At 49.9% G+C, this 18,223-nt stretch overlaps 1 protein-coding gene across 1 annotated transcript in view; it reads left to right on the forward strand.

Moving 5' to 3' along the window:
• Nucleotides 1-18,223, forward strand: part of EML6 (EMAP like 6) — a 196,689-nt gene that overhangs the window by 168,539 nt on the left and 9,927 nt on the right. The window contains exons 28-35 of the mRNA XM_070429229.1: nt 6,792-6,870; nt 9,225-9,354; nt 10,486-10,584; nt 11,568-11,741; nt 15,549-15,757; nt 16,560-16,717; nt 17,377-17,491; nt 18,019-18,207. Coding sequence (XP_070285330.1) covers nt 6,792-6,870; nt 9,225-9,354; nt 10,486-10,584; nt 11,568-11,741; nt 15,549-15,757; nt 16,560-16,717; nt 17,377-17,491; nt 18,019-18,207 — 1,153 coding nt within the window. The remainder of the gene's footprint in view (nt 1-6,791; nt 6,871-9,224; nt 9,355-10,485; nt 10,585-11,567; nt 11,742-15,548; nt 15,758-16,559; nt 16,718-17,376; nt 17,492-18,018; nt 18,208-18,223) is intronic.

Here is an 18,223-nt window from a genome sequence, read left to right on the forward strand (position 1 = left end):
CTGCCGTTGCATATATGTTGAGTGTACGTGAAGCTCAAACCTCACATCATAGGGCAAACAGGGGAAGGGGTGTCCCTGCTCCTCCAGAGCATTACTCTCTCAGCTAAATTCTCCTTCCCATCACCCCTGGGTTTGGTGAGAGTTCTACACTCAGCTGCTCTGAGTATCTATTATACCCTGAAACACTGAAATTAATCATTTTTAAGGCTCACTGTCTAGCTATATAACTCCACCAGAAGTTGAATAGTTAGTTGATTTTTAAAGGGAATGTAATGTTACCATCATAAATGATTTCTTTATTCAAACCTCTTGATTTTCTCTTGTTTGAAGCAAAGTAATGATGTCTATATAATGAATAATTAAACCTGCCATTCATTAGAGAAGAGTTTCCTTGCTTTTTATTGCAAAAAATGTGGCAGGCCATAAAAATCCAGAGGTAAAGTGCTATAAAATGTTTTTAAAAAATATTTAGGCACCTAGAAAATCATATTCCTACAGTGTAATCAGTTGACCCAAACCCACTCACTTATCACAAGTAGGTAAACGCTTTTCTACGGAAAGGGAACGTCTCTTAGAAGACAGTGGCAGAGTTGGGTCCAATTATTTTAATCCAGTCTCCAGACATCTCTGAGCTATCCAGTTGGAGGGAATGGATACTACCGGGGTCGTTTACTTTGCCTCTTCCTACTGTTGTGTGGTCGTGATGTGGTAACTGATGAGGTACCAGAAGCAATTGCTAGGGTGCACGATTTGTGCCCCTTGAAATGATGTTATTGAGCGTAAGGTTTGGTGGATCAGGGTGCTTTTTATAGGTGTGTTTAAATATATTGGCTTGCTTTTAAACCAGCCCCACCCACTTCTTTGAAGTTCATGTTATGCTCTGCCTTCTTCCATCCTTCCTTTCTGTCATTTATCAACTTTGTGTCTCTGAGGAGTTCAGGTAATAGTCAACTGGTCAGCCTCAGCTCCTGCCATGTCATGGGTTACATTGTTACCCATAGTGCCTCTCTTCTTCAGTGACTTAATCTTAATCTCCTTTAGATTTGTCATTCTCAGTACACCCTATCTTCATCCCTATTATGACATCCAGTGCCTAGACACCACCATTTTTTTCTAGGTTCATCAGTTCCCTCCTGGCTTTACTTTTTTTGCCTACCTAAATGTCACTCTTCCAGTCCTCTTAGCTCTTCACCCCTATATTTCTCCTACAACCCATCTCTTCACTCTTCTGACTAAAAAGTGACATTCGTGCAGATTGCCTCACCAGAGTCTGCTCATTCATTTTTATTCTTGTCTTTGGTTGGCTCCCTTTGCCATCCTGTCAGCAGTCAGACAGATCTTTGCCCCCTCCTCAACCTTCTGCCTACATCCTGCCCCCTCCACTCCTGGAGATGGCTTTTCTAACCTCCTTCACTGAGAAAGCAGAAGCCAATGGGCGTGAAGTGTACTTTTATACTCATTTCTGTCTCCTCTATCTTGCCTCCCATCCTCCACCCCATGTACACTACTCACCTCCTTTCTTCTCTTCTCAGAGGAAGTGAATCTCTCCTCCTGTTCAGCCCCCCATTGTCCGAGCTCCCTCATCATCTCTCATTTGTTACTCCCCTTAGCTAGATCCATGTCCGAAGCCAAGAAACACATTCCAGTCTGTCCCATCCCCATCCAGCTCTCTTCAAGGAAAAAACAAATCCTTTGACTTATTTTATACCAGTGGTTCTCAACCTTCCTAATGCCTCGACCCTTTAATACAGTTCCTCATGTTGTGGTGACCCCCAACCATAAAATTATTTTCGTTGCTACTTCATAACTGTAATTTTGCTACTGTTATGAATCGTAATGTAAATATCTGATATGCAGGATGTATTTTCATTGTTACAAATTAAACATAATTAAAGCATAGTGATTAATCACAAAAACAATATGTAATTATATATGTGTTTTCCGATGGTCTTAGGCGACCCCTGTGAAAGGGTCGTTCGACCCTCAAAGGGGTCAAGACCCACAGGTTGAGAACCACTGTTTTATACACTGACATGTATATCCCCACCTTTACCTTCCCTCCCTTTTTCCCTTCTCATCCAGGTTTCACCAAGCCTCTCCTTCACTCTCTAGCCCATTCCATTTGTCTTCTGTTCCTATCATCCTGCTGACATGGTGACTTCCTAATTCCCAAGTCCAATCCACTCACCTCTTCCTGCCTCTCCAGCCATTCCTTCTCAGTGTCCTATCTCTGCTTCCTCTCCCAGCCCCTCACATGCTGTTGGTTCTCAGGGTTTCACCCTTGGCCACCCTCTCTTTGTACCCTGATTAAGCTCATATATTCCACCCATTGGGGGATGATTCCCTAGGTCCTAAATCTCTTTGAGTCCCACCTTTCAGTTGAACTTCCAACTAGTATAGCCAACCTGCAGCTATCCAACATTTGTCACACCAAAATTGAACTCATCGTCTTTCAATTATAAATCTTCTTCTGTTGCAGTCAGTGGTGCCACCATCTACCCAGACGCCCAAGCAAAAAACTGGTATTCCAGTTGAATTGCTCTTCCTCCTTTATCCATTAGAGCTAATCAGTTGGAGTCCTTGAAGTCTGCGTCACCAACATTTCTTTGAATAGTCACTTGTTTCCTTCTCCACAACCACTGCATTAGTCAAGATCTTTATCATCCCTCCCTTGGACTATTATAGTAGCCTCTTCAATAGTCTGCCTACCTTACTCATGGTTCCCTTCACTCTATCCTTTATGCCCTCAATTTTTCACCCAAATACATTAATATTTGCCTAAAATGGCCATGTCTGAGACTATATTCCCATTTTTTAAGGGTGGCATTGTAGGCTTTAGTCAAGAGCATTTGTAAGATGGGAGGCCCTCAGGTCACCCATAGTTCTCCTGCCTGACTCCCTTTTGCTCCACTTCACCACTGAGCAGCTCTACAGATGGTTCTGGAAGACATAAGAATACATTTAACATAATCCACTTTCTTTGGTTTTGATGATAGAGAGCCCCCCATGGCTTTGGACACTTTTTCTAAACCTGGATATATCCTAGAACATTGGTCTTCTCCTCTCTTCTCTCTTCTCTCTTCTCTCTTCTCTCTTCTCTCTTCTCTCTTCTCTGTCTCTGTCCCCACAATCTGCTCAAAGCGTGCTCCCTTCTCCCCAGAAAGATGTACATGTGCAAACACGATTTGGCATGAGTGCCAGGGTTTTCACTGAGCCCCTGAAGCCCATCCATGGGGTGATGGCTCTTGTTTGTGGGCAAATCTAAACAGTCTCCAGATCATCCCCTGGTTTCCATCTAAAACCAAGAGGAAGAGTCGTTTGATTTCCCAAGACATTTTGAAAACTCCTGGAGCATTTTTATAGCACATTTTGGAATATAATGACGTCTCCTCCAATGACACTTTGAACATTGTCTGACTAAAACACTAAAAACAATTTCAAACTTGCATTTCTTGGCTCAGTGGAGTCGAGTTTCTCCATACCCACAGCCTCTTTATAGAAGCTGCTCGGAACCACTTCGTTTCTCACCTGATTTCCAAGCCTGACACCCCTGTCGGCTGTCAGGCTGTGACTGCTTTTCCTCTCTTCCTTGGTCATTTCAGAAGCCTCCCTAGGACCCTAGTCTCTGAAGCCTCTCCTGCACAACTCAGGCCAGCACCTGCTCTGCTAGCCCAGCAGCCCAGGGAGGAGGCAAAAAGGAGCAGGCACCCAGGCCCTGGCCTCCCTTCGGGGCCTTTTGTAGGGTGAGAGCCTATGTCAGGGAACGCTCCACATCTTCAAGTGAGTCTAAGCTTCCTCTTCTGCAGTCCAGCAGCTGGCCAATGAGGTAACAGCGGGGATTGACCCTCCCTGCCCACAGAATGTGCCGTTTCCATAGGGGACAGGAGGGCATGAGGTGATGACTCTACCCCAGGTGTGGGGTGGGTCCTCAGCAGCCCACACCCCCAGCACTGGGCACGAAGAGGGCCGCCTCCTTACTTAGCATCCAGCACATGCCCGAGTTCACAGGCCTCTCCTTGGGGTTCCTGTCGTCACCCTCTCTTCCTTGGCAAAGCTTCTCTCCTGCTCTTGAAGCCCAAGCTAGTCCACCGTCCTCTCTCTGGATTATCCAATTCGTTTGCTCTCTTGCCAGGCTCCCTCCTTAAATTTCTTGCCCAACGGAAGCTCTCCTGCTCCTTGGTCTCCCTGGAAGTCTTCAAAGCCCCACTTGCCCCAGGAGGCCCCTTTGTGTCTGGGTTCCTTCCACCTCCAACCCCCACCCCTCACCGTCCAACTCTTAACCTTTCTGAGTGTCCCTGCTGATTCCCAATGGCACTCACCTTCCTCGCTCCCCCTCCCATCCTGTGTGCCATGGGAACAGCCAGCTACAAAGACTTCATTGGCCTGAACCGTGAGGGAATGCTCTCTGCGCTCCGCTCTTTCCCACCTCAGCACAGCTTTCCAGGGTCACGTTTCCAGGGGACCCTGAGGCTGGGAGGATTTAGATTCACTGAAAAATGCTAACGCTCAGCGTTCGGCGGTGTTGGAAATGTTTGGCAGTCCCTCCCATGTCTGATGTGACAAACACGGTGTAGAGATGCCCGGAGAGAAGCCTTTAATGCTTGTATTGTGTTTTAACTTGCTTTCCTTTGGAGGCAGGGAATTGTCAAGTAAGTACTCACAGCACCCTGCCAAAGCCAGTGTTCGCTGAGCATCCAGCGCTAAGCGTTCATGCAGAGCCCACCTCCGCCAGGGGTCTAGACTCAGTCCGCTGAGTTTGCCACTACGCAGGTGTCTCCCTTTTGCCCCCTCACCTTCGGTGTTGAGGCGATGCAGCTGTAAACATGTGCTTGTGAATACGGAGGAACATTCTGAGATTGCTTTACTTTTCCGTTTTTAACTGAAAATCAAGGTGAAAAAAAGCATCCTCGGGGTTGCCACTGCGTGTGTACATATATATATATACAGTCTCATGTATATATTAATACACAGTGTCTGTGCTTGTATGCATACTCTATACACACTGTATAATATGTGCCATATTATACAACCCTGTGTACCCTGAAGACCAGCCCTGCGTTGAATCTCAGATTCTGCCCTATGAACCATGCTGCAGTCCCAGCGTCCCCGTGCGCCCATCTCAGACCCTGGCTTGCTTTTGTCATCAATGAAACCTTCTTAGGGGAAAGAAGAAACCCACGGATTTCATTTGAAAGTCCCACTAAAACAGAAGAAAGAGCAGATGTCCTGGGAAGTGATAATTAGTGTGCAGGAAGTGTCTAATTGCGAGAACTGGCAAGCCCCCGCCTCCTGGTTTCGCCCCATTTGGCGGCGATGACGTCAGCCGGGGGTGTCGCTTTGCAGAGATGTGCTCGCTACCCGTTGTTCGGTGCTGATGATAATACCATGGGATCCAGTGATCATGTATGGTTACATAACATGTTTTGATTGAAGAGTTTCTGAGAAAATAAAGGTAGCTTGTTTGTTTTCCCCCCCGGCACAGAGATGCAAGCCGTTCCAGCAGGCAAGCTGCCCTACCAAGAAACACGGGGAATTATTAGGCTAAATTATGAGTTGAACTTGATTCGAAAACAAAGCATCCATTGTGCATAACGCCCAGTGCCATCCAGGAGGACGGGGTTGTTTTTCTGACAAACGCTTGTCCCCAGCACACTCGCAAACCAGCAGCGTCCCCAGGCGCATTCGCAAGGCCCCGGAGAGCACGTGGGAAGCATTGACAAGGCTTCCTTTTTTCTCCCCGTTCTGTAGGCGCTTTAGTGCAGAGTTTGCCCAGAGACGCCAGGGTATGAGCTTTCTGAATTTGTAGACGGGTGCACTCTTTCATTTGTTTTAGTTCTTTGCTGGCATGCCCGGGAAGCATGGTTTGTGCCACACAGGAATGTCTGTTCACTTGGAAAGTGCTTGTGCATGAATGAGGTGCTTGCTAATGCTACTCTAAACTGTACTAAGTTTCTCACTTGGCTTTGTTTGCTGCTTCCAAGGGGATCAAGGTAATCCTTTCTCTTCACCTAACCCAAGAGCAATAACTAATGGATTCGGGACGTGCGGCGGTGCTGGTGCAGGTCTCCCCTACCCATCCATGGTTTCCCAAACTCCTATAGGTCGATTTAAAGGAACCCCAGGTTACCCAAAATTGGCCGAGAATCCATGAGGGCTCACCCATGATAAAATCTCCTAAGTAAGTGGAGAGGCCCAGATCTCCAAAACTGAGAAGGGAAAAGCAACCTCTGCTGGGATGGTAGCAGTGGAACTAGACCAGAGCCTGCGGGATGGAGCAGGGTGGTTCTCTGTTTTTGACCCCTTGCTTCCTGCTGGCCTCCTTGTGTGGTGAGAATCACCTGAGGCCATGGCTCCCAGGCCGGGCTGGTAAGTCCCACTGCTCCCCATGCTGTGATTTTCACTACCTAACTCTGAACAATTTTGATGGGTCCTGTCTGAAAATGGCGGAAGCACGGCCTCTACCTTCTCATGCTCAGGCTCCTCTTTTGGTGTTAAAGTCAGCCATTGGCTCACGTGGATTTCCCGGCCCCTGGGAGAGAGGGACTGACCCCCGATGACCACCTCAGTGCCTGTGAACCGAGGTCCCATCATGCAGGACCCTTAATGTCAGAAGCTTTTCAGGGGGTGGGTGGAGGTGGGCAACGGGGGAGGACGGAATAAGCCTAGGTGGAGGGTCCTCTGAGGGGGTGGGGGGAGGAAAGAGCCTGGCCCTGGCCTTCGCTGGCCACGCCCAACAAGCAAGCTTGCTGCCTTTGGTCAACACTGTTTCTCCTGGCCACTCTCTGTTCCAGACCGCCCGTCAGCAGAGCAGCTCCCCAGCCTGAGAAACTCCAGAAGAACAACATCACCAAGAAAAAGAAACTGGTTGAGGTGAGGAGGTTAAACACTTTTGCATTTAACCGGATATTGATGTTCTGACACCTGGTGGACATCATCTGCAGGTCCCTTCAAGGGAACCTGGATGGATCCAATGGCTCTCGTCCCTCCTACGCAGCATTGTGTCCCCCATCCCACTGTCACATTCCCTCAGCCCTGCCCCTGGTCCTATCAGTACTAACTCCAGAATGTCCCATGTCCTTCAAATCTGGTTCCTGTTTCCTATACTGGGTACCCCTCGGGGAGAGCGGGAGTTTATTCACTGTCTGTTTGAGCACTCACCCTGCACCGGGTACTATGCTTCACACCTAGGGGGTAAGTACTTCCATTGTTTCCATTTTGTAAATGAGCACATGAGCTCAGGGCATTTCAGTGACCTGTTAGGCCCCCTGCCCAAGGTCACCAAGCCAGTAAGTGGCGAGGGGTGTGGACTCAGTGGTTGAGACTTGGGATGGTGGCGCTGGTAACCTGCCGTTTTCTGGGCGAGGCCTCCTAATGTTCTTCCTGTCTTTGGACCCCCCTCCCTCTCACGCCCTGATGCCCTATCAGCTCTTTGAAAGATAACTTCACGTTTCACCCTGGCGTTGAGACCCAGTCGATTCCCACATCCCAGCCGATGGGGATTCAAATGAATGGGTTCAGAACTTTACCAGGCGCTACCGTTCAAGCTCATCTCCTGTCATTCTCACCGTAACATAAGTCTCCGCCCCCACCCCCATTGCCTAGTGGTCCTGGAGCTGCCTTGGGCTTTTCCGCCCCTGACTAGAACGTCTCAAGCCCCATTCAGATTAGAAGCTCCTCCTCCTCCTGCCCTACACCTTGGTCCTTCCAGGCTCTTTGCTGACGTCTTCTCTTTCCTGATGCTCTTCACCCTGAACCCTCCTGCACCTGGCCTGCTCCCTGCCATACACCCTGCTGCCATTACTTGTGGCTCAGTGGTCTCCCGTACTAGACTTTGAACTCATGGAGGCCAGAAAAACCCATCTTCAAACTTACTGGAAAAGAAGTTCACTGGGGGGATTTCTCCTGGAACCCAGCACAGGCCCGGAAATACAGCGGAGCTTCAGGAGAGACCAGATCCAGGAGCTGAAAAGCCACCACCAGCCAAGAGGGTGCCTTTGTCTACCCAACTGTGTGTCTGACTCCGTCTCCTCTTTTTCTGCAGACTTTTTTAACTGCTTTGGTGGACTTTGGGAGAAGTCCACTAAATTCCTGGGAGAAACCATGTGATGGGCCCAGCTTGAGTCAGTTGTCCACTAGGACTGGGGGTTACATAATTACGCACACATAGTTCTGGGAAACACAAGGGGGTGAGCGTCGCGGGGTGGCGGGGGAGAGACTGAGGGCTGGGCAGACATTCAGTAAGTTAAAAGGACGAGAAGATGAGAGATATTTTTAAAAGCAAAATCATAAAGATAGGAACACTTCATGGTACATGGCTAACTAGATAAGTCAGCCTGAGCAAGGAGTACAGGACATGTGTGTAGGGGCTCATTGTGCCAACGTAAGGAATTTGGGCTTTTCCCCACAGGCAGTGAGAGTTAGCAGATGCTGTTGAGTAAGGACATGGTGTGGTGCTTTAGGAGAATTAATCTGATGTCTGAAATTGGTGAGCTTTGGAGAAAGAAAAGGCCAGAATCAGAGACCATGGAAAAATGGAACTCGCCTCTTCTTACTCTCATTTCCCACCAACCAGCATCGCGCCTGGCACAGAGGCACTGCCAACAATACATGTGCGTCAGATTGAATTAGGAGCTCGTCTGCTCCAACTCAGCCACTGCTCTTTGTCATGGGAGACAAGACAGGAAGAAGAGAAAGACTGTAAACCCAGAACAGTATCTAGCTGTTGAGAAAAAAAAAATGCAAATTCTGTAGAAACTTTGTAGGGCGTGCACCCAGCAACAGAATGAGCGTGGCATTTGCCTCCCTGTTCTGCTCTGTCAGGCCCAGCTGTGTGTGTGGGAATCAGAGCAAATCTCGGAGCCACCATTCAGCTCCCCTACGAGTGCCTGCCAAGGCACAGACAAACGTCTAGGTAACCTTTATAGGGCATCAAACCCGTAGACTTTGGCTCACCCGAGGAGCTGGGAAGCAAATCTAGTTTGTTTAGAAAACTCACTATAATTCTAGGTGTTAGCCTGTGCCCCTGGCATTCCAGGCAGTTAAAAAAAAAAAAAAAAAAGGATGGGGTGGGGGGCTGCATTTTATCCGCAGCTGGACAAGAAGCAGAATGTTTTAGCGCCAGGTTGTCTGTTTCCCGGGCCCTGCAGTCCCATGAGAGGCGTGGCTGCGCCTGCAGTGCGGGCTGTGCCTCTAAGGGCCGCTTTCATCTCTGTGTGGGGGTGTAGGAGCTGGCTCTCGACCACGTGTTTGGCTACCGAGGATTTGACTGTCGCAATAACCTGCATTACCTGAACGAGGGTGCCGACATCATCTTCCACACCGCGGCGGCCGGCGTCGTCCAGAACCTCTCCACAGGTGACCGAGCCCCGAGAAACCACCTCTGACTACAGGCCTTTGTTTTAGCCTTTCTGTGCACGTGCCCACATTTAGGTGCCCCACAGCGTAAGCATCCTCTTCCCTTTAAAGCCATTCCTCTATTCCAGACTGGTGTCCTTTAGTCCTAGAAAATGGGCAGGCTCATGCTTGAAGGGTCATAGGTGTCGAGGTCAGGAGAGGTGTCCAAGGTGCTATCAGCTCCCGGGAGGCTGACAGGGATGGAGAGAAGCCAGAAAGAGGGCGTGGGGAATAGAGAGATTCCAAGAACAAGGCCTAGGGGAGTTTTTCTCACTCATTTTTAACTTTGATCAATTTTTTTAACAGCTCAGATTTTCAAGTTTTGCTTGTTTTGACGATGTAGCTAGGTTTACAGTGAGAATGAGAATACTTAAACACTAAAACAAAAATACCCAAAACTTAACTATATGACTCTTACATTAAAAAGTTTAAAAAGAGACACAAAGTGCAAAAAGAATTCTTCCGAAATTAATTTAATAGACACCCATAGCTTTACCACCAGATTTAGAGGTTAATATTTTGCCTTATGTGCTTCATATCTTAAAACCTTTTTTTGCTTTTCAAATTTTTACGTTCTTCCCAATTGGTGTAGTTGCCCATGCATAGGTTTTTAGGCAGTGAAATCACTGGGCACATAGTGACTTGTCTTTTTTTTTGGGGGTGCGGGGGGGAGGGCCTTGAAATTTTCTGTGTATTTTCTCCATTTCCTAGCCTCTCGTTCTTATTTTAATAGTGATGTGCTGTTTCCTTGTATGTCAATCATTCACCTTCCATTCCCAGGCATGAGGGTAGGTTTACAGTGGCCACTTTGACCATCAGCCTCCTCATTCTGGACTCTGGAAGCCTCTGCACTTGGACTGTGCTCTGGGCCCACACGGGACAGCAGGAAGGATCGAATGGAGCTGACGTGCGTTACATAAGATACCAGCTCCTCTCTCAGATCGGACACAGACTATGTACATGTGAAAAGTGATCTCCTGTCTCCCAGGGCTGATTCATTTCACAGGGCATTTCCAAAGATGCCACACAAAGCTGTGTGCTGGCCCTGAGGTCTTCAGGCTCCCCCGCTCACCCTCCACGTCTCTCTCCCAGGGAGCCAGAGCTTCTACCTGGAGCACACGGACGACATCCTCTGCCTCACGGTGAACCAGCACCCCAAGTACAGGAACGTGGTGGCCACCAGCCAGATAGGTAGGCGGGTCCTGGTGCAGCTGAGCTCCTCCACGCTGAGCAGGAATGTTGGGAGAGGGCAGGGTGGGTCACTGACACCCACCCCTTCTTGTTGACGTTGCTGTTGATTTGTTGAGCCCCGAATGCCTCTGAGTTGCTTGGGTTAACACATTCAGTGCTTGGTGGTTCTGAGGAACCATAAAGTCAGACCATAGCTGATTTCCCGATCACTGGATGCCCCCGTCCCTGTGGACCGGTGAGATTTTTCAAACCCAGGGGATCAAATGAAGAGCTTCATGTCTGAAGCCTGGTGGTTGTGCTTGGTCAGGAGAGAGTCCAGTGTGTGTCCCCGGGTTTTCTGTGCCTGGGAAACTGCCAATGACCAATGGGAACTGACTCACGTTTGTGAAAAGCATGTGTGTGTGTTTTTTAGCTTTGTCATCTCAAAGGCAGTTTTTACAAACATACCTTCCTGCTTGTCTTCATTGAGCCATGTCCATTTTTACATTTAATTTGAAACTTTCTGATGCTGGTGCTAAGTGCTTCACTATTTGAAACGTGACTTACTTTAGCTGTTGTTTTCCCCCGACGCTTCCTCATTGCCATTGCCCACCTAACGCAGGTGACCTTGCGGAGACCCCAGGTAAGGCTGTTCCATCGTGAGTAGTTTGACTCTGCACAGCAAAGTCATGCCGCTGCGTCATGTTTGCTGGTTGTATCTGGCTGAGTCGCAGATACAAAGCGTTGACCTCATCCGTCTCCTTCTCGCGACCCCCCTCCACCGGTGTGCGCGTTGGGCGTACGTGCCCTTAGTCCCCGTCTCTACGAGCCCAGCAGATGCTTGCTGTTGTCTTCGCCTCTGGCAGGTCAGGCTGTAGGTCCCTCAGGCCCAGTCGCCGAAAGTCCCCTGAACGCTGGTCTTAAAGACTTTTACATGAACGCAAGTGTGGCCTTGGCTCGGCCGTTCTCCAGCCTGAGCTCTCTGTCACGCCTCCCGCATGCAGGAACAACACCTTCCATCCACGTCTGGGACGCCATGACCAAGCACACCCTCTCCATGCTGCGGTGCTTCCACTCAAAGGGAGTGAATTACATCAACTTCAGCGCAACTGGGAAGCTGCTGGTGTCAGTGGGCGTGGACCCCGAGCACACCATCACCGTCTGGCGCTGGCAGGAAGGTAACCAAAACGGGGCTTTCTGTCCATGTGGGGGGTGCGCTTGCGGCCTGGGCTGGGCTCCACCCTCGATCTGCCTCCCTGCCAAGCCCAGGAGGCCTGGCTGCTGGGGCAGCAGATCCCAGGGCTCTTGGGATCCTGGAGAAGCTGCCCATTGGACACCTCTGGGTCCTGGACCCCATGGCGAGAGGGCTGCCAGGGCGGGGCGGGCCTATGCTGGTTCGTGAAGGGTCTGTGGGGACTTTTGGCAAGTGCCCCAATGCACAGCCTCCTCCCTTTCTATCCTACCGACTTCTGACCCAACCTTCCTCCTCCTCAGCGTTCCTTCTGGCGGCTCCTGGATTCTGTAGCAGACTCTGCACCTCGGTTCTTATTCCAGGAACTGGGGACAGGGTGTTACCACTGAGACATATTTTTCTTTTACATTTTAACTTTTTGAAATGGGGATTCATCTTGTAATCAAGGTTCACATTTAATTTAGCCATTTAGTTTTCCTTCTTTCTTTCTTTCCTTTTCCTCCCCTCCCCCCCCCCCCCCCCCCCCCAACACACACACAAAGAGAGAGGCTGCTACTAAAGCTGTGCAATTTTCCAAGCATGTTCTCAGGCTGGCAAAAGCAGGTCTAATTAGTTAGGACGTTAATGAGGTCTGTCTCCAGCCGGGCAGCCCGTATCTGGGGCACATGAAGCCAGGCACGCACAGGGGGGCACGTCTCCAGTTGAGGCTTCTGGCGTTCCATTATCTCAGCCTCTTCCCACGGGAGGGGCTGTGGCCGGGGGCTATGAAGAGAGGAGCACAGCCAGAGGAGCATCCCAATCCCTCCTGAGCTCCCACGTGAGGAAACGAGGCTGGGGACCTGCAGATGTTTATGAGAAGACTCAACCGTCACATTTCCTCCATTTCCCATTTTCTTATTCATTCATACTAGAGGCCTGATGCACGAAGATTCGTGCAATAATAGGCCTTCATTCCCCTGGCTGCTGGCACCGCCTTCACTCTGGCCAGAGCCACCTTTCCGCCTCTCGCCTTGTGTCAATTTGCATATTCCCTCCTTATTGGCTGTGGGCATCACCATCTTTGTTGCAAAGTTATGGTCAATTTGCATATTCTGTCTTTATTAGATAAGATACTGTGTCCAAACGGCCCCATCCTCTGGACCTTGGGGATGCAGGTTCATTCCTCATAATGTCGTGGCCAGCTGATTAAATAGACGAATGAGTCAATTTCCATCCTCTGCTTGAACACTTTCAAGGATGTGGCCCTTGTCACTTCCCAAGGCAACCACTCCCTCTCAGAAAGCTCCACTAAGCCCTTTCCTCTGTGAGGTCGTAAGTTGCTGCATAATGCCTTTCTTCTGCAAGATTGACTCTACTCTCTGCGGTAGCCAAGTCCAAGTCTATTCCTCATGCCTAGAAAGAAAGTTACATCGGCCCTTATACACAGTCCTGGCTTTTCAGCTCCGGCTCGCTCTCCTCACTGCCCTGTCTGTCCCTCTGGGCAGGACCCGCTCGAGCCCTGCCCCAGCACAGACTCTTGCTCACTGGGCCCCTTCTGACCTGCAGAGGGAGAATCGGTGGAGCCAGGACTTTTAAACAAGCTCCCAGGAACAGGAGAGGCCTTCTCTTTGGTAACTTGCTCCCATTGTTTTTGCTGGAACCAGCACTTGGGTCTCTACAGAGGTTCTGAGCCAGAGATAATATTGAAGGGCCTCTCACCAACCGCCAGCTCTTCTGAGCTGATTGCGGAAGGTTTTTCCTTCACTTAAGTCCTGCTTACAGACAAATAAAGTGTTTTCCCAGAGGTTTATGTACATTTTTGTGATCATTAGGGAGCATATAATTTGTGGAACTCTTGGGTGTGTGTGTGTGTGTGTGTGTGTGTGTGTGTGTGTGTGTGAGAGAGAGAGAGAGAGAGAGAGAGAGAGAGAGAGAGAGAGAGAATGAATGAATGAATATACAAAGTAAAGTGGAGGAAAAAATGAGCTTATTATATGAACTGCATGTTGTCAGGTCCTAGATGCTTGTAAGAAATTTGTTCTGAGCGACCTAGAAGCCAGTGCCCAGAGGGAGGCAGGCATCGCCACAATAGAAGTGTGCGTGAGATCACCAGGAAAACACAGACGGTGGCTTAGAGGAAAGGTGTATCTTACTGTTGTTTCATTTTGCATTTCCCCCATGACTCCTGAGCTCTTCCTTTTTCCATCACTTTTGACTGCCTGTATATTGCTTCTTCTGTTCTTTACTGATTCTTAATGTTAAGTCTTGGTCTCATAAGTTTTGCAGTGTTTTTCTCCCACACTGTTGTTTGTCTTGTAACTTAGTTTATAGTATCCTTGGGTACTGTTTGGGCCCAAGGTAGAGAGGGGTATTACAGGGAGTTAGCATTTCTTCTGCAGAGAGAGAATTACTGCTGGTGGTGAGAGGTAACCTGTGGGCCTCCCCTCCCCTGGGAGACCATTCCTATAGGGAGTGTCTGCAGGCTGGCCTCGGTCCACCGTGCTGGAGAGCCATTATACAAACAAATAGGTGAGTGTAAGTGACGAGGAAGAGGGGAAGAAAAAATACATGTGAGTGAATAACAGGGAGAGGAGATAAAAGGAAATTGGAACTAAAACATTCAGAGTAAGTTTAAAGAACAATAAAGGAAAGATAATAGAAGTTCAAAATAAAAGTTAAAACCTCAAGGGCTGATGGGACAAAAATGGATGAGGTTTAAAATAAGGGCTAAAAGACTAGAAGCCAAGAGATTTAAAAAGGAGCCAAAGGAGTGATGATGATGATAATAATTGTCGCTTACAGAACACTCACTGCATCAAGACTGTTCTCAAGGGCTTTGCTTATCTCCATCCTTTTAATCTGCACACTTTCAAAAACGGGCACTATTACCCTCGGTTTACAGGTGAGGAAACTGAGGCACAGAGAGGCTAACTAACTGTCCAAAGTTCTACCAATTAGTGGTGGCATTGGGATTTGATCAAGACAAAGGTTAAGTAAAACCCAGGAGAAAAAATGAAAAACTCAAGAGACAAGTAAAAAACATAAATAAATGGAATTGGGGATAAAACTAGTAATTAAATGTAAAAGGTAAAGGAATTTAAACCTAAAAACCATAAAGAAAAGGGACCTTTGCCCTCGCCGGTTTGGCTCACTGGATAGAGCGTCGGCCTGGGGACTGAAGAGTCCCGGGTTCGATTCCGGACAAGGGCATTTACCTTGGTTGCAGGCACATCCCCAGTAGGGGGTGTGCAGGAGGCAGCTGATTGATGCTTCTCTCTCATTGATGTTTCTAACTCTCTATCCCTCTTCCTTCCTCTCTGTAAAAAGTCAATAAAATATATTTTTTTAAAAAAAGAAAAGAAAAAAAGGGACCTTTAAAAATAAAATAAAAGCAGAGAGTCTTGGCGAGAGGCTGTCTGAGAGAACGTGAGTCTCAGCGACACTCGGGGAGGGTCCCTCTTCCTGTGGGGGTGAACCTTGGTGACGATGAGGGACAGGGATGCCCCTAAGCCGTTTTGCCCTTTTCTCTGGAAGCTTCCACCTCCCAGGCTGTCCTTTCCTGCTGTGTTCACAGGTGCCTGGACGTGGCTGTGGGGGTGGAGTCCGGGATTGTGTTAGCAGCCCCTGCTGTCCTGGAAATTTCCCTGACACAGCCTCTCTTTCCCACGGTGTCTGACGGGGGCAGGGGGCAGTTAGAGAAGAAAGGACACTGCAGGGTGCCCGGGTTTGCTGGGATAGAGAGCCCCCCTGACCTGCAGCGCCAGCCTGGCCCGGGCTCAGCAGGGCCCCTCACTGGACTCTCTCATCCACACAGGGGCCAAGGTCGCCAGCCGAGGGGGTCACCTGGAGCGCATATTCGTGGTGGAATTTCGCCCGGATTCGGACACGCAGTTTGTGTCTGTTGGGGTCAAACACATGAAGTTCTGGACCCTGGCAGGCAGCGCCCTCCTGTATAAGAAAGGGGTCATTGGGTCCATGGAGGCTGCCAAGATGCAGACGATGCTCTCCGTGGCCTTTGGTGCTGTGAGTCCCAGCAGAGCTTCCCGAGGGGCCCTGAACTCCTGGGCATGGAGTGGGGGGGCGAGGGGCAGGGGGAGTGGAGAAGGAATATGGCCAAGAAGCTGCAAACAAGAAAGCTGTTTCCACAAGATCAGCTTTATTGGCATTTTGCCATCACTGTTCCCTTTCCTTAGCATCGATGGGTGGGCAGAAGGTTCATGATTCCAGAGGCAGACGGGCTTGAAAGCCTGTGGGGCCTGGGTTAGACAGCCGCAGAGGAGGTGGGGTTCGTTTCTACCACCGAGAGCATCCCTTTTTCAGCCCTTGTGCACCACAAATCCCCCCAACTGGCATCCTTAAGTGGGCTGTAGGGTGCCCTCAGCCAACTGGCACGATCCCCTGGGGACATCCTGGGACATCCTGGGACACAGCCCACGGGCCCTCCAGCTGTGGGTGTGCCCACTTCCTGGATGAGCCAGGAGAGCGTGCTCTCAGGTGGAGCCCCGCCCGCCGCCCCGTCCCCTGGGCCTTGCTCGCGGAATGGAAGTTCACTCCATGCAGAGCCGTGCTCCGTGGGGAAGCCAGGCCCCACAGTAACTCAGACTGGCTTTCAGGCCAGGTGATGTATCATGTGCTGCTGTGATTGTCTGCAAACTCCTTTGCCTTTCCTTAGCCCAGAAGGTCAGATCCAGGGCATGTTTCCACTTCTCCGCTGGGGTTCCTAACCGAGGAGCAGGTGTCTGGGGGGGGGGGGGGGGGGGGAGGGCAGGCGCCTGTGAGGGCTGCTGTGCCTGTCCTGGTGTGGACGGTGTCCCTTTGTTTGCAGAACAACCTCACGTTCACGGGTGCCATCAATGGAGACGTCTACGTGTGGAAGGACCACTTCCTCATCCGGCTGGTGGCCAAGGCTCACACGGGGCCCGTCTTCACCATGTACACGACCCTTCGGGACGGACTCATCGTGACCGGCGGCAAAGAGCGGCCGTAAGCCAGAGCTCCTCTGGGAACACATGTTTAGTTGAGTTGAGTTGAGTTGAGTTTTGTTTTGGGAAGAGACTGAGAGAAGCATCTACAACTTGGAGAAAATGCAGATTTTCGTTCTCCTCTCTTTGCTGCATCAGGGAGGTCAGGCTGCTGTCTCTCCAAGGGTCACCGCCCCTGGAAGGGAGGCTGCTGAATGGTGGCTTAACAACCTAACAGCCCGAGCGGTGTTCTCGCACAGACCCGCGTGGCTTTGCTGTGCATAAAGGGTTCCTCTCGGTAGCTCTGAGGGAGAAGAGATGAAGGAGAAGTGAGAATGGAGAGAGAGGTTCCAGTGGGGACAGGAAAGTTGTGAAAATGAAGCAGAAAAACGGGAGAAACACGAACACTCTATGTTTGACTTAATGAAAAGTTTGATTTTCTAGATTGCAATTCTCTTTCCTTCCAAGATTATGGCATTGGAAGGCATTTTAGGAAATCTGCTCATTCAAGGGGTTGTGCTGGCCCGTCACCAGGGCCTAAGGGAGGGCCACCCTGGAGGGTCCGTCCTCCTGGGCTCTGGTGGAGTGACCGTAAGGAGGTACCAGGAAGAGAGGGCAGTGAGGGTCACGGGAGGTCTGAGGACAGGGCCTGACATGCTGAGTCCCTCTTGATCTTTTTAGGACCAAAGAAGGAGGTGCTGTAAAACTGTGGGACCAGGAGATGAGGCGCTGCCGAGCCTTCCAGCTGGAGACGGGGCAGCTGGTGGAGTGTGTGCGCTCCGTGTGCCGCGGCAAAGTGAGCCGGCTGGTCTCTCCTGGGGCCGGGAGGAGGGGCGGGGTCCAAGTGAGAGTTAGCTCAGCACCTTCCAATGAAACAGTGGAAACGAGAAGCAATCTGCATTTATTTGGCATCAAAAAATTGCGATTTGGGGAGCACACATTGAGGCAGAACCAGATAGTGTCCGGATTACGGGGTGAAAGCGAGGGGTTTTTATGAGAAAAGACAAAGGAATAATTACGTGAGAAGAAGAAAGAACTGTTGGTGCTAACAAGCTGAGCTACTCTTGGCTGTACATGAGGGGTTACTGGTTTTGTCTTAGGACAGAAAGTCCATATCGCAGTCCTTGTGAGAATGCCCACTTTCCTGCTGGCCTCACAAACAGTTGTTTGTAAAACAGTGTTGGTTTTAGTCCAGCCCCGAGGTGTGGCCCAGCCAGCCACCATGCTGCTGGCTCTATGAATTTGACTACTACTCCAGGTAGTTCATAGGGGTGGGATGGTACAGTATTTGTCCTTTTTCTAATAGTGTTTTGATTACAACAGGGAAAAATTCTAGTGGGGACCAAAGATGGAGAAATCATTGAAGTTGGTGAGAAAAATGCTGCTTCCAACATCCTGATTGACGGACACATGGAGGGCGAGATCTGGGGCCTGGCCACACACCCGTCCAAGGACATCTTCATCTCTGCCAGCAACGACGGCACAGCCCGCATCTGGGACCTGGCTGACAAGGTGAGGGGCCCAGTCT

This window comes from Myotis yumanensis, unplaced genomic scaffold (genome assembly GCF_028538775.1).
Source record: "Myotis yumanensis isolate MYYU_CA2020_CCGP unplaced genomic scaffold, mMyoYum1.0.hap1 SCAF_11, whole genome shotgun sequence".
NCBI classification, from domain to species: domain Eukaryota; kingdom Metazoa; phylum Chordata; class Mammalia; order Chiroptera; family Vespertilionidae; genus Myotis; species Myotis yumanensis.